The 14,084-nt window shown below is 33.5% G+C and overlaps 1 protein-coding gene across 1 annotated transcript in view; it reads left to right on the top strand.

Annotated features, from left to right (window-relative positions):
• The window catches only part of SAMTOR (S-adenosylmethionine sensor upstream of mTORC1), an 89,612-nt gene that overhangs the window by 63,077 nt on the left and 12,451 nt on the right, over positions 1-14,084 (top strand). Inside the window, exon 4 of the mRNA XM_019925185.3 lies at positions 7,541-7,655. Coding sequence (XP_019780744.1) covers positions 7,541-7,655 — 115 coding nt within the window. The remainder of the gene's footprint in view (positions 1-7,540; positions 7,656-14,084) is intronic.

The raw sequence follows: 14,084 nt of genomic DNA, 5'->3' as shown, positions 1-14,084 counted from the left end.
CAGAGTCTTTAAGTAATTTTGAAGCTCCCAGGGTGATTCTACAGAAAGCAAGGAGCAGAGGAAAAGAAACGTAGAACAGATAGAGCAGATAGAAGGTGCAAGGTAAGGTACTATATATAAATCAAAATATGTTGGTAAATCACTTTAAAAGTAAATGATCTAAATACTCTAATTAAAAGAAATTTTTTATTGTCATAAAAATCCAGTTTATGTTGCTTATGAGAGACATATCCAAAATATAATATGGTAGAATAAATATAATTTCTAGAGATAAAGTATATTTCTCATAATAATAAAAGGTGTGATTTAACAGGAGAATATGTGTTTAATTTGTACGTGCCTAATAGTATAGCTTCAATATACATAAAGCAAAAATTGACAGACAAACCTACAGTTGTTTTGAGGAGGTTTGTTTTTTTTTTCCCCAGCATTAAAGTTTGATAAGTTTCAAAACTCTAAGGGAGATTTTAAGAGTAGTACAACCAATACCCTCATTTATGTTTGTTACCAAGATTCATTAACAGTTAATATTTTGCTACATTTACTCCATAAATCTGTGTGTGTATATATAGACACATTTTTCTTTTTGTTTCTTTTCTGAACCATTTGAGTTACTTCAACATTAAATACGTTATCATGTATCACCAAAGACTGAGGACATTTTCCTACATAACCACAGTACAGTTGTCATCCCATTCAGGAAATTTAACATTGATATAGTTACATGTTTACATAGTTCACATTTGAATTTTCCAGATTGTTCTAATAATGTTCTTTATAACTGTGGGTTGGTAGTTTGATCCAAGATCCAATCAAATATTATATATTGTATTTAGTTGAATATCTCTTAGGCTTGATTAATCTAGAAAATTCCCCATGATAGATCCATGTTAAACATTTTTGATAGGTATAGATGATACTGTGTTCTCAGTATATCACTAAGAGGGCATATGTCAGTTTGTCCCATTATCATTCATGTTAAGTTTCATCATTTGACTAAATTGGTATCCTCCAGATTTCTTTACTGTAAAGGCACTTTTAATCTCTAATCTGTTGGGTTATACGTGAAGATCGAGACAATTTCCTGTTCCTTGACAATTTTCACTGTAACTTTAACATGGTCTTGCCTGAGTCAAGTTTTGTTTCGGTTTTTTTTTTTTACTATAATAGTTGGAAATAGGTGATTTTTCTATTTCTAGCTTGCTTACACATTCATTGGTTGGTATTCTTCTATAAAGAAAAACTTTCCCTTTTCCCCCTCTTTTTTAAAGTTCTGTAGACTGATAGATTTTTTAAAAAATTCAGTGTGTTATAATTCATTCCTATCATTATTATGATGCTAAAATCACCTCAAATTAGGCCAGTGGAAACTCCTGTAAGCTAGCTCCTTTGACCTTTTGGTATATTCCTATTAGTTTTTGAGCGTTACCTTACTTTCTTGTACAACAAGATAGTTGAAGCTCACCTTGTACTTTCTCTGCTTCAACCCTGAAATAAGCCTTCCTGTAAAAAGTTCAGATTCCTTTTAGCAAGGGACCAAATTCTGGCATTAGGTATCCTCACTGCTACTGGGGTGTTATTGCATCTACACCCTTTCATATGAAACCTCTAATTCTAGTCTATCTCCGAAGGATTCTTTCTCTCCTTTCCCTCATTCTGAATTTGTATCTCCCAGCAACTTTAGTTTATTTCCCTATTTGCTCAGCCCTTCAATACACACAAAATAGTTTTTAAATGGCTGCAGTAGTACCACAACAACATACTAAGTAAAATTCAGGATTTCTTTGCAGTTTTTTGTCCTTAAAATTTCACCCATTGATATGATTATAATCAGAATACTGTGTTCATAATTATTTAATTTCAATAACTATTATTTCAAATCAATTTATGGCGATCTTTATCTGCTTCTTTAAAAAAAAGTTGGAAGATTTTTAACACACCTTCTCAATAACAGAGAGCAAGCATTCACAGTGAGTAAGACTGTAGAGGATTTGAACAACATAATTAACAATCTAATAACCATATATAGAATAGTGTACCCAAAAGCTACAAAGTAATATTCTTTCAAGCATACAGGTAACATTTATAAAAATGTTTTTTAAAAAATTGTGAATTTAAAAAATTATATTAAATATTTAAGGTATTATTTAATTTATAAAAATTTATAAGTCAAATGTTAGTAAGATTCAAAGGGTTGAATTATGTAGACAATGCTATTAAGCTAAAAATTGGTACCAAATTGCAATAAGGAAATACCCAAAGGTTTAGAAATTAGTAAATAACCTTCCAAAAAAAAAAATCCATTAGATGAAAATTTATAATAAAAATTAGAAAATATTTTCAACTAAATAATAATGATACTTTTTGTGAAGAAATTTTTTGTCAAAAGTTACAAATGTGCTTTTTATTAAAACTTGTGGATATAGCTAAAGCATCACTTAAAGGAAAATGTATAGCTTAAATGCATATATTATAAAGAAAAGCTGAAACTAGTGAACTAAGAATCTATCTCAAGAAATTAAAGATACCTCAGCAAATAAGGCCCTTTCGCCTCCAAAAAAAAATGAAAAGGAAATAGTAAAGAGCAGGAAGATAGAAAAAGTCAGAGATAAAAGTTGGAATTTTGTAATAATATTAAAGAAATTAAATCAGTGGTTAAAGATCTCAGAAATAAAACTCCAGGCCTAAATGGCTTTACCAGCGAGTTCTAGTAAACATTTAAGGAAAAATGAATTCTGTTCTTACACATACTCTTTAAAAATAGAATGAAAGGAGTTATCCCACACTCATCTTAAGAGTCTAGCATAACCTTGATATTAAAACCCATCATGGACAGTACTAGCACAGAAAATTATAGTCTGATCTCACTTATGAACATAGATGCAAAAATCCATACACACACACACACACAGTTTATCCTAATTATTCAGAAATTCCATATCTGCAAATTCACCTACTCACTAAAATTCAACTCCAAGGTGAGTACTCATGGCATTTTCAGACTCATTTGTGGACATGCTGAGGGTGGTGAAAAATTTGTCATCTGACACACACCTTCCCAGCTGAAGTTGAACAATGCAAGCTCTGCCTTATTGTTTCAGCTCTCAAGTATAAAAATGTCCCATTTTCAGTCTATTTAATATCACATTTTTTGTGCTTTATTGATTTTACATTTATTTTTTAAATTTTATTTTTTGCTGCATTGGGTCTTCATTGCTGCGCGCGGGCTTCCTCTAGTTTCGGCAAGCGGGGACTACTTTGTCGTGATGCGGGGGCTACTTAGTTGCGATGCGCAGGCTTCTCATTGCAGTGGCTTCTCTTGTTGCAGAGCACGGCCTTTAGGCGGGCGGGCTTCAGTACTTGTGGCTCGTGGGCTCTAGAGCGCAGGCTCAGTAGTTGTGGCACATGGGCTTAGTTGCTCCGCGGCATGTGGGATCTTCCCGGACCAGGGCTTGAACCCGTGTCCCCTGCATTGGCAGGTGGATTCTTAACCACTGCGCCACCAGGGAAGCCCTATTTTGCTTTAAAAATGGCCCCTAAGCATAATGTTAAAGTTCCATCGAGCCTGTCTAAGCACAGGAATGCTGTATTATGCCTTACAGAGAAAATAGTGTATTAGATATGCTTCCCTTAGGCATGAGTTATAATGGTGTTGGCTGTGAGTTCAGTGTTGATGCATCATAATACATATTAAATAAGTTACCTTTAAACAGAAATACACATAAATCCAGGTTATGTGTTGCTCTGGTGTTGAAAGTATTGTAACCAGAGGCCTAGTCTTGTATTTCCCTTAGGAGCATGGTTTAGTGATCGTGGTGACTTTATAGACCAGACCCATCACAAATAGAACCAATTGTATATACATATATAAAACAAATCCTTTAAGTTATGAAGACAGTAATTTATCAAAACCAAATTAGATTCTTCCCAATAAGGCAAGATTGATTTAACACTACAGAATTAATGAGTATACTGTATCACATAAACAGATCAAAGAAAAGTCATATCTCAGTAGCTGAGTACATTTGATAAAGTCTAACATAGATTTGTGTGAAATTTTTTTTTAAAAGGAGCTAGCAAAATATAAAAGCTTCATCAGCTTTATCAAGGATTCTATATAAAACCTGCAACAGTCATTATATTTAATGGTGAGTTATACATTAATGGTGAACATTATACTTAATGTTCCCTCTGAGACTGGAAACAAAATAGTACCTGCTTGTATTAGTCCTGTTTAATATTGTATTAGAAGTCCTGGGCAAAGCAGCGAGGCAAAAAATAGATGGGTGGGTGGGTGGATGGATAGATAAGAAAAGAAGAAATAATATTATTTTTCACAGATTATGTAACTACATACCTAGACTAGAATACCCCAAATAATATACAGATAAGCAGTTGAGATAACAGGAATTTAGTAATGTTGCTGGATACAAATCATTGTACAAAACTGAATTGCATTTCTGTAACCAACAATGAAAAATCAAATTTTAAAAAATAACAAGGTTTATCCATAGGGGAAAAGCAATAACAGCACCAAAAAATATGAGTTAACAAGAAATACAAATCCAACAAAATATACATGGGACCTTTTAAGAGAAATTGTTAAAGCTATTGAGAGACAATGAGGAACTAAATAGATGGAGAACTATGCCATGTCCATGGATTAAAAGAGTCCATATTGTAAAGACGTTAATTCTCCCAAATGATCTTTAGATTCAGTGCCACTCTAATCAAAATCACAATGGGATGTGTTGTATAAAGGTACTATCACACAGCCATGTACATGAATTAACTACAGAAACACAAATGACACAAACTTAATATTAAATGAAAGAAGAAAGTCACAAAAGCAAATGTGTAGTGTAAAACTAAACTATGTTATTCAGAAGACAGTCATAGGTAGCAAGACTATAAAAGGAAATCAAGGGAACAATTATCACTAAAATCAGGATAGTGGCTACCATTACAGAAAGGGGTAGGGGATGTCGTCAGGGAGGATCCTGTTTCTACGGTGCAGGCAATGTGTTATTTCTTGACCTGGGTGATAATTACTTGGATATTCTGTTCACTTTGTGATTAGTCTTTAAACTAAATATATGTTGATGCAAAAAAAAAATTACAGAGCTCAACCAAAGAATTTGAAATGGATTAAGTGTATTACTGAGAGTTAATGTTATTAAGTTAATCCATGATATTAAGTTATTGGTAATTATATTTCAAAGTTGAATTAAGTTGAATGATTTGGAATACTCCATCCAGGTAGAAAGGTTAATTTCTAAGAAGCACTTTTTTAAAGACTATCAGAAATTTTTTGTTACCCAATTTACTAGAGTCTACCAGTATTCTGCTTTTACTATGTTCAGGAAGATAGTAAAATTCTGCTTCTACCATGTTCAGGAAGATCATTAGGGGACAAACCACAAAAGATTTTATATATAACATGATATTAATAGCTAACAATGATATCTACCACTTTTTGAGCGTTTACCATGTACCAGATACTAGGGCAAGAATTATAAACGCATAATCTCATTTAATCCTAGAAACGACTCTTAAGTGTGGGTACCATTGTTGTCCCCATATCACACAGGTAAAGGGCAGAATCAGGTTTTGATTTTAGTCTCTCTTATTCCAGAACTCTTGTTCTTAACCATAGCCCCACATAAGGATTAGAATGGCAATCTAGTAGTGTACTTAGTATTACATGTTGTTATAGATTCATTTATTCAAACTGGTTATGATTTAAGTATTCAAATTTGTTAATTTAGCAGTAAATGTCAGCTATATGCCAGGCATTTCAAGGTACCTATCTACTGGATCTTTTGCTCTGTTTAGCAACTTGGAACCTATACCACAGTAGTTCGCTGGCCTCCTTCTTCCTTAGAGCTAGTGTATTGTGATATTTCAAGTATCACTAAACTTAATTCAACTTTACAGATGATTATTTGTTATACACATCACCCAAACTACATAATAATCTACTTCCTGATTTGGCTGCAGTACAGAAAATTACCTTTTGAGCCCTAGGATCAGCTCTTGTTGCTGAGGGAGTTTCTAGCTATTCCTTTTATTTCCTTATACCCTCATAACCCCTTCTTTGGATGAGTTCTTAAATAAAATTTGGTTGACAAAAATCTTTTAATTGGTTCATATTGTTTTTATGGTACTATAAAATGCCATGTACTGTATTAAACAGGTCCTGTATACAGTTTATTTATAATCAAATGGTGATTATGGTCATTTCTATAAAATGTTAGGACATCAGGCTCTTGGTAAAAAATGTAACCCCTATTTATTGTGTTCCTTTTCTGAAAAAAGAAATCAACTTTAGATTATATTATTTTATTTTGACTTACAGTGCCTTTTCCAGGAGCTTAACTACAGTCTGTAGTTTAACACCTCTCTAATGGACACTATGGCAATATGCTAGCTGAGGTAAAAGGAACAGAAGCTGGGCAGATTTTCTCTGCCCTATAGGCTTTAAAGAACCAAGATTCTGTTTTTACCCAGTTATTTCACTATATTTCTTTCCTTTATGTTTCCAGTGTCTACTCATAATTTTTTTCAGCAAAATTGTCTTAATATCAATAAAATGGCATATGTCTTAAGTTGGTTTTTATTATTGCTTTACTTGTCTGAACACTAGGACTATAGGCTTCAGACCAACAAAAATCCACTGTTTTCCTTCATCCTTATTTGCCGCTATGTAGATCCATATTATCAATAGTTGCATTTGACTAACTTTAATGGTCATGTCCGGTTTTGTTTACCTTCTTTTTTCCTACTACTTTTGGACGCAAGGAACACTCCTGAACAAAATAAAATTTTTCATAATTTAAGAAATACTATCCTTTCATTGCTTTGCTCTTTGGTCCTTTTAAATCATTGAGACAAATTAAAGTCCAAAGACATCATTATATTGACTACTGAGAATTAATTTGTGAATGGATTCTTTCATCTACAAAGACAGTTTTCAAAGTGTGGTCTGGGGATCTGAGACCCTTCTAGGGTCTCTGTGGGGAGGAAATTATTTTCATCATAATACTAAAATATCGTTTGCCTTTTCTACTCTCATCCTCTTTTGAGTGTAGGGTTGAGTTTTCTAGAAACTTCATGGCATGTGATGTTGCAACAGCTTGAATGCAAAGCAGACGTGCGAATCCATCTGTCTTCTATTAAGCCCAACATTAGAGAGACTTGAAAAAATGTAAAACAGTAACTCATTTTTACTATCTTTCTAATCTAGACTTTCATTAGAAAGTATAATTTACATTAGCATATACTATAGTGTTATTGTTTTATAAATGAATTGATGTTTTTAAACCATTGAGTTTTAATTTCAAATATGGTATTATTGATAGAACCTGCATAAACAAAAGAGCTCTTTTAGGCCCTCAGTAATTTTTAAACATGTAAAGGGATCATGAGACCAAAAAGAGAGCCAATAATCTGTACTATTTTTTTTATTCTCAAATGTTTGAATTTTTCTTATATTTTATTTCATCTTATAAAAAGCATAATGAAAATAATCTATTTTTAGGTTGCTACAAACCTCAGGAAAGATCAGATTACTTGATGTTGGCAGCTGCTTTAACCCATTTCTGAAGTTTGAAGAATTTCTAACTGTTGGCATAGACATCGTACCTGCTGTAGAGGTATGCATAGTTCTGTTTGTTTTGAGATGAATATTTTACATGTATATATACAAAGGAAAGCACTGTCTTTACACTCCTGAAATAGCAAATATATTTCTATGTACAAGTTGATAAGAGACTATTTCTATTCAAAACTAAAAGTATATTTTGTGAAAATTTGAGCATTTAGTTAACTAATATTAATTTGACCAATACCATATTTGTCTTCATTTTGTTTTGTTCCCTGTTTATCATCTATCATTTCAATCAAGAAACTTCAGTAAGTTGCAAAGATTCCTTATTTTATTTTTTAATGCATCTCTTTCTGAAACGTACTCTGATGTAGAGCTATTATGGAATAGTGGAAAGAGCAAGGGCTTTGGAGACAGCCAAAACTTTATTAAATCCCAGCTATTTGTACTTAGTAGATTAAACAACTTTACAAAGAATGTTTCCTCTGCTTTTAAAATTAGATTTTTTTCCCCTCAATGACATAAGTTTATAACATTTGCCATTATACTTTTGATATGGCACCAGACACAAAAATTTTTTTACAAATTTTTATTGCTATAAAGAGATTGTGGTAGAGTATAAACTCAGGCTCAGAGATTTTTTTCCTCCACTGCTATATTCCCAGTACCTAGAAGAGTGCCTGGCATACTAAGTACTCATTAAATACTTCTTGAATAAAAGAATGAAATCTTATTTTCAACCTTGATTTGACTCTCTGAGCCTCAGTTTTCTCGTCTGTGCAGTGGGGTTTGTAATGGACTATACCTTATAAGATTGTTGTTGTGTTTACTTGAGAAAAAGTATTTAAAGCACGTAACAAAGCACCTGTTATATTGTGAGTGCTAAAGAAATGTTTGCTGTTATTATTGAAAAGTTCCTGCATGAAGAGTCAACTTTCATATGAATTTATTCTTTGATTCTTATGAGCTTGACTGTCTATATTGAATCTATGTGACTAACACTGACGAATAAGAAAATGCTAAAAGCGTTACTATTATCTCCTAAAGGTAGACAGATACTTGCTGTACGGTAAAACAGCTGTTCTTAGCTTACCACTGCAGAGAATTCCTGGGCCATTAGAAGCTATAGTTTTAAAGTGCAGGTGGATTTGTACATGGATTCTCTCCCCTTCCTTCCTCAAGACACACATTAGAGATGTCCTTCAAGGACTGGTAAGACATGATGACCATTTGATCTAAACCTAAGGCTCAAATATTAAAATATTAAGCTTATTTATATATAGGGCTATAAATTTTCAACTGTAAAGCCATTAGATAGGCAAAAGAACTACTATACATGAGTTCAGTAGTAGAATCAGACTTTGATAGTTCCAGAACCCTATAACTAATTTTAAAACAAAGGGAAGAAACTTATACTTCCAGTCGAGATGGGGTGACAGGGACCAGACTGATGCTCTTTCCCCCTGCCTGCAGCAACTAAAAAGTGGACAAAATATTCAAAATAATATACAAGAACTGGACATCAGGTAATGAAGGACAGTGATCCCCAAGAGATGGAAAACAAATGAGATGAGCCATATGGTTGCACATACAGCCTTCAGAGAGTTTCCAACGTGTGGCACAAACAGGGGATTCCCAAGCAGAGTCCAGCTGGTAGTGAGTTGTAGAGGCAGAGGTGAGAGTCCTGAGAGACCAAGACAGCTAAGGCTCATGGACAAAGTACCAAAGATATGAGAGCTACACAGAGAGAAAACTCCAGGGGTCTGCAAAGAATCCTCCGTGAGTACTCAGCTGAGTACTTATCAGTACACGTCTGTGAGAAAACTACATGAGACTGGAGGAAGTACCACCTCAAAGATCTAGAGGTTATAGTGCCCAGCACACTCACACAGGCTGGAAGTAGCACCCGTTCCCACCAGCCACACTGGAAACCTCAAGAATCACAGTAGCCTGGGTAGAGTACACAGAAAAGCCTTGCATCAGTAGTGGAGAATAATTAGCCTTAGACTGAAGGCTGCTGTAGTCCCACCTAGCAAATCCTGAAACAAAAACCAAAAAGATCAAATTGTCTCCAGATAATTTAACTACATCCTAGAGCAAAGTTAGAATATTTATAGCAATACCAAGTCATCCAGGACGCAGCAAAGTAAAGTTCACCATGCCTAGCGTCCAATAAAAAAGTAATCAGCCAAGTAAAGAAGCAAGAAAATAGGACCCACAATGAGGAGGTCAGTCATCCAGCAGAGACCAACTGTGAACTGACACAGATGTTAAAATTCGGAAACAAGGACATTAAGATAGGGACATTATGACTGTATTCTGTATGAACAAAAAGTAAAGTAGAGACATGGAAGATAATTTTAAAAACCCAAATCTAACTTCTGGAGACGGATACTATGATCTATGATATGAAACATGTACTAAATGGGATTAACGGTACATTAGATATTGAAGAAGAAAAGTTAAACTGAGGACATGGCAATAGAAACTACCCAAAATTAAACTGAGATTTTTTTTTTAATGGAAAAGCATCAGCAAGCAGTGAGTTAATTTCAAATGGCCAAATATAAGCATAATTGGAGTCCCTCCAAGAAAGGAATGAAAGAAATAATGGTCAGAATTTTTCTGAACTTGATAAAAGCTAACTAATAGTAGAGCTGACCCTTAGCACCCAGGGGAATTGTTCCAGGACAGCCCACCACCACCACAGATATCAAAGTCTGTGGATGCTCAGGTCCTTAGAGTTGGCTCTTCATATCCCTGTGTTCCATGTCCACAGATACAGAGGACTAACTGTATATTTCTTGGAAAAATCCATGTATAATTGGACCTGTGCAGTTCAAACTCGTGTTGTTCAAGAGTCAGTTGTAATGTAGAGTTTATAATCTATATAAAAATAAAATGTATGATAACAATAGCACAAGAGGGGAGAAAGGGAAATATACTATATGTATAGTAATAGGTTTTTATAATATATATAAAGTGGTAAAATACTATTTGAAGGTAGACTATGATAGGTTAAAGATGTAGACTATAAATTCTAAAGCAACCAGTAAAATAAAGAGTTACAACTAACAAGCCAGCAAAGGAGATAAAATAGAATTACAAAGAAATTTCTTTAATCCAAAAGATGGCAGAAAAGGGAAGGAAACAATGAACAGATGGGAAACATAGAAAATAAATAGCAAGATCATACATTTAAACTTAAGTTTACCAATAATCACATTAAATAGATATGGCCTAAATACCCCCAATTAAAAGGTGGAAATTGTCAGATTGGATTAAAAAAAGCAAGACTCAAATATATGTTGCCTATAAGAAATGCACTTCAATTATAAACACACAAAATAGGATGTGTAAAAGAAAGACACTGTGGCACTATTACAGTCAGACAAAGTAGATGTCAGAGCAATATTACCAGCAGTAAAGATGGCCATTTCATAATGATAAAAAGTTCAATTCATCAAGAGTACAAAACAATCCTCAATATATATGCATCTAATAACAGAGCTTCAAAATACGTAAACCAAAAATTGATAAGGTAGCAATTACAAATAGACATTTATAAAATTATAGTTGAAGATTTCATTACCCCTCTCTCAATAATTGATGGAACAATTAGAACATTGGTCAAAGAAGAACTCACAAGGAAAGTTAGACCATATTTTCTTTTCTTCTTTCTTTTTTTTTTTTGCAGTACGCGGGCCTCTCACTGTTGTGGCCTCTCCCGTTGCGGAGCACAGGCTCTGGACGTGCAGGCTCAACAGCCATGGCTCACGGGCCTAGGTGCTCCGTGGCGTGTGGGATCTTCCCGGACTGGGGCACGAACCCGTGTCCCCTGCATTGGCAGGTGGACTCTCAACCACTGCACCACCAGGGAAGCCCTAGACCATATTTTCAAATGAAGATAAATAAAAACATATGATATCAAAAACATAAGATATGCATAGGATGCCACTAAAAACACTAAAATAGTACTTAGAGGAAATTTTACAATAGTAAACACCTTTATTAGAAAAATAAGAAAGGTCTCAAAGTAATGACATCAACTTTCCAACTAGGAAAAAAACCAAACCCACATTAAATCTAAAATACAAGAAAGAAAATAATAAAGATTACAGCAGAAATCAATGAAATAGAAAACCTTTAGAAAATAGTAGGGAAAAACTGATGAAAGCAAACACTACCTCTTTGAGAAGATCAATAAAATTTATAAATCACTAGCCATACTGATTAGGAAATAAAGAGAAAGGTGTGACATCATGTATATTTTACCAATATTAAAAGAAAGGAAAATATTACAAAAAATTTTATGCCAATAAATTCCACAACTTAAGTGAAATGGTCAAACTCCTTGGAAGACACATACTGCCAAAGCTCACTCATGAAGAAATACATAACCTCAGTAGCCCTAAATGTATTAAAGAAATTTGAATTGGCAGTTAAAAACTTTCCCACAAAGAAAATTCCAGGCTCAAATGGCTTCACTTCCCAACTTATTCTATGAGGCCATTACCCCAATACCAAAACCAGAGACATTACAGAACAAAAACAACAACTTATAGACCATATCCATCATAAACATAGAAAAGTTGTCTACAAAATTCTAGCATATTGAACCGAACAGTATTTCAAAAGGGATAATACATCATGGCTAAGTTTGATTTATTCTAGGAGTATAAGATTGGTTTAATGTTAAAAAAAATAATCTATAACACCTATACAAAAATCTACTGAAAATGGATTAAAGACCTAAATATAAGACCAGATACTATAAAACACCTAGAGGAAAACACAGGCAGAACACTCTGACATAAATCGCAACAATATTTGTTTTTTGATCCATCTCCTAGAGTAATGGAAATAAAAACAAAAATAAACAAATGGGACCTAATTAAACTTAAAAGCTTCTGCACAGCAAAGGGGACCATCAACAAAACAAAAAGACACAACCTACAGACTGGGAGAAAATATTTGCAAACAATGCTACCAATAGGGATTAATCTCCAAAATATACAAACAGCTCATACAGCTTATTATCAAAAAAACAACTTAGTCAAAAAATGGGCAAGAGACGTAAATAGACGTTTCTTCAAAGAAGACATATGAATGGCCAACAGGCACATGAAAAGATGATCAGTATCACTAAGTATTAGAGAAATGCAAATCAAAACTACAGTGAGGCATCACGTCACAACAGTCAGAATGACCATCATTAAAAAGTCTACAAATAATAAATATTGGAGAGGGTGCGGAGAAAAAGGAACCCACTTACACTGTTGATGGGAATGTAAATTGGTGCAGCCACTATGGAGAACAGTATAGAGGTTCCTTAAAAAACTAAAAATAGAGTTACCATATGATCCTGCAATCCCACTCCTGGGCATATATCTGGAGAAAACTCCAATTTGAAAAGATACATGCACCCCAGTGTTCATAGCAGCACTATTTACAATAGCCAAGACATGGAAGCAACCTAACTGTCCATCAACAGATGAATGGATAAAGAAGATGTGGTATATATACACAATGGAATATTACTCAGCCATAACAAAGAATGAAGTAATGCCATTTGTGGCAAAATGGTTAGACCTAGAGATTATCATATTAAATGAAGTCAGACAGAGAAAGATAAATAGCATAGGGTATCACTTATATGTAGAATCTTTAAAAATAATGATACAAGTGAACTTACTTACACAACAGAAACAGACTCACAGAATACAAATGTATGGTTACCAAATGGGATAGTGGGGGACGGGTTTGGTGGCAAGATAAGTTAGGAGTTTGGGATTAACATATACACATTACTATATAGAAAATAAACAACGAAGACCTACTGTATAGCACAAGGAACTCTACTCAGTATCTTGCAATAATCTATAATGGAAAAGAATCTGAAGAATATATATATAAATGAATCACTTTGCTGTACACCTGAAACTAACACAACATTGTAAATTAACTATACTTCAGTTTAAAAATGGTTAAAAATAAAATTACATATACCATAAAAAAACCCCACTTATTCTTTTCATCACAGTAATACACTAAAAAAGAAACCTACAGCTAACATCATACTTAATAGTGAAAGAAAAATGTTTTTCCAATAAAAACTGAAAAAAGAACAAGATAAGGTTACTCTCACCATCTCTATTCAGCATTCTCTAAAGGTTTTTACCAGTGCAGGAAAGCAAGAAAAAGCAATGATAGGCATCCAAATTGGAAAATAAGATGTAAAACTGTCTTTGTTCACAGATGACATTGATCATCTATTACTTTATTCTGTGGAATCTACAGAGAAGCTACTAGAACCAGTAAGTGAGTTTAACAAGGTTGCAAGATATAAGATTAACATATAAAAATCAATTCATATGTACTAGCTACAATCAACTAGAAATTAAAAATAGTACCATTTATAATAGCATCAGAAATATGAAGTATTTAATATATGAACATATATTTATATGAAATATAA

Source organism: Tursiops truncatus, chromosome 9 (genome assembly GCF_011762595.2).
Source record: "Tursiops truncatus isolate mTurTru1 chromosome 9, mTurTru1.mat.Y, whole genome shotgun sequence".
Taxonomy (NCBI): Eukaryota; Metazoa; Chordata; class Mammalia; order Artiodactyla; family Delphinidae; genus Tursiops; species Tursiops truncatus.
This window is presented reverse-complemented; position numbering and strand designations above follow the sequence as displayed.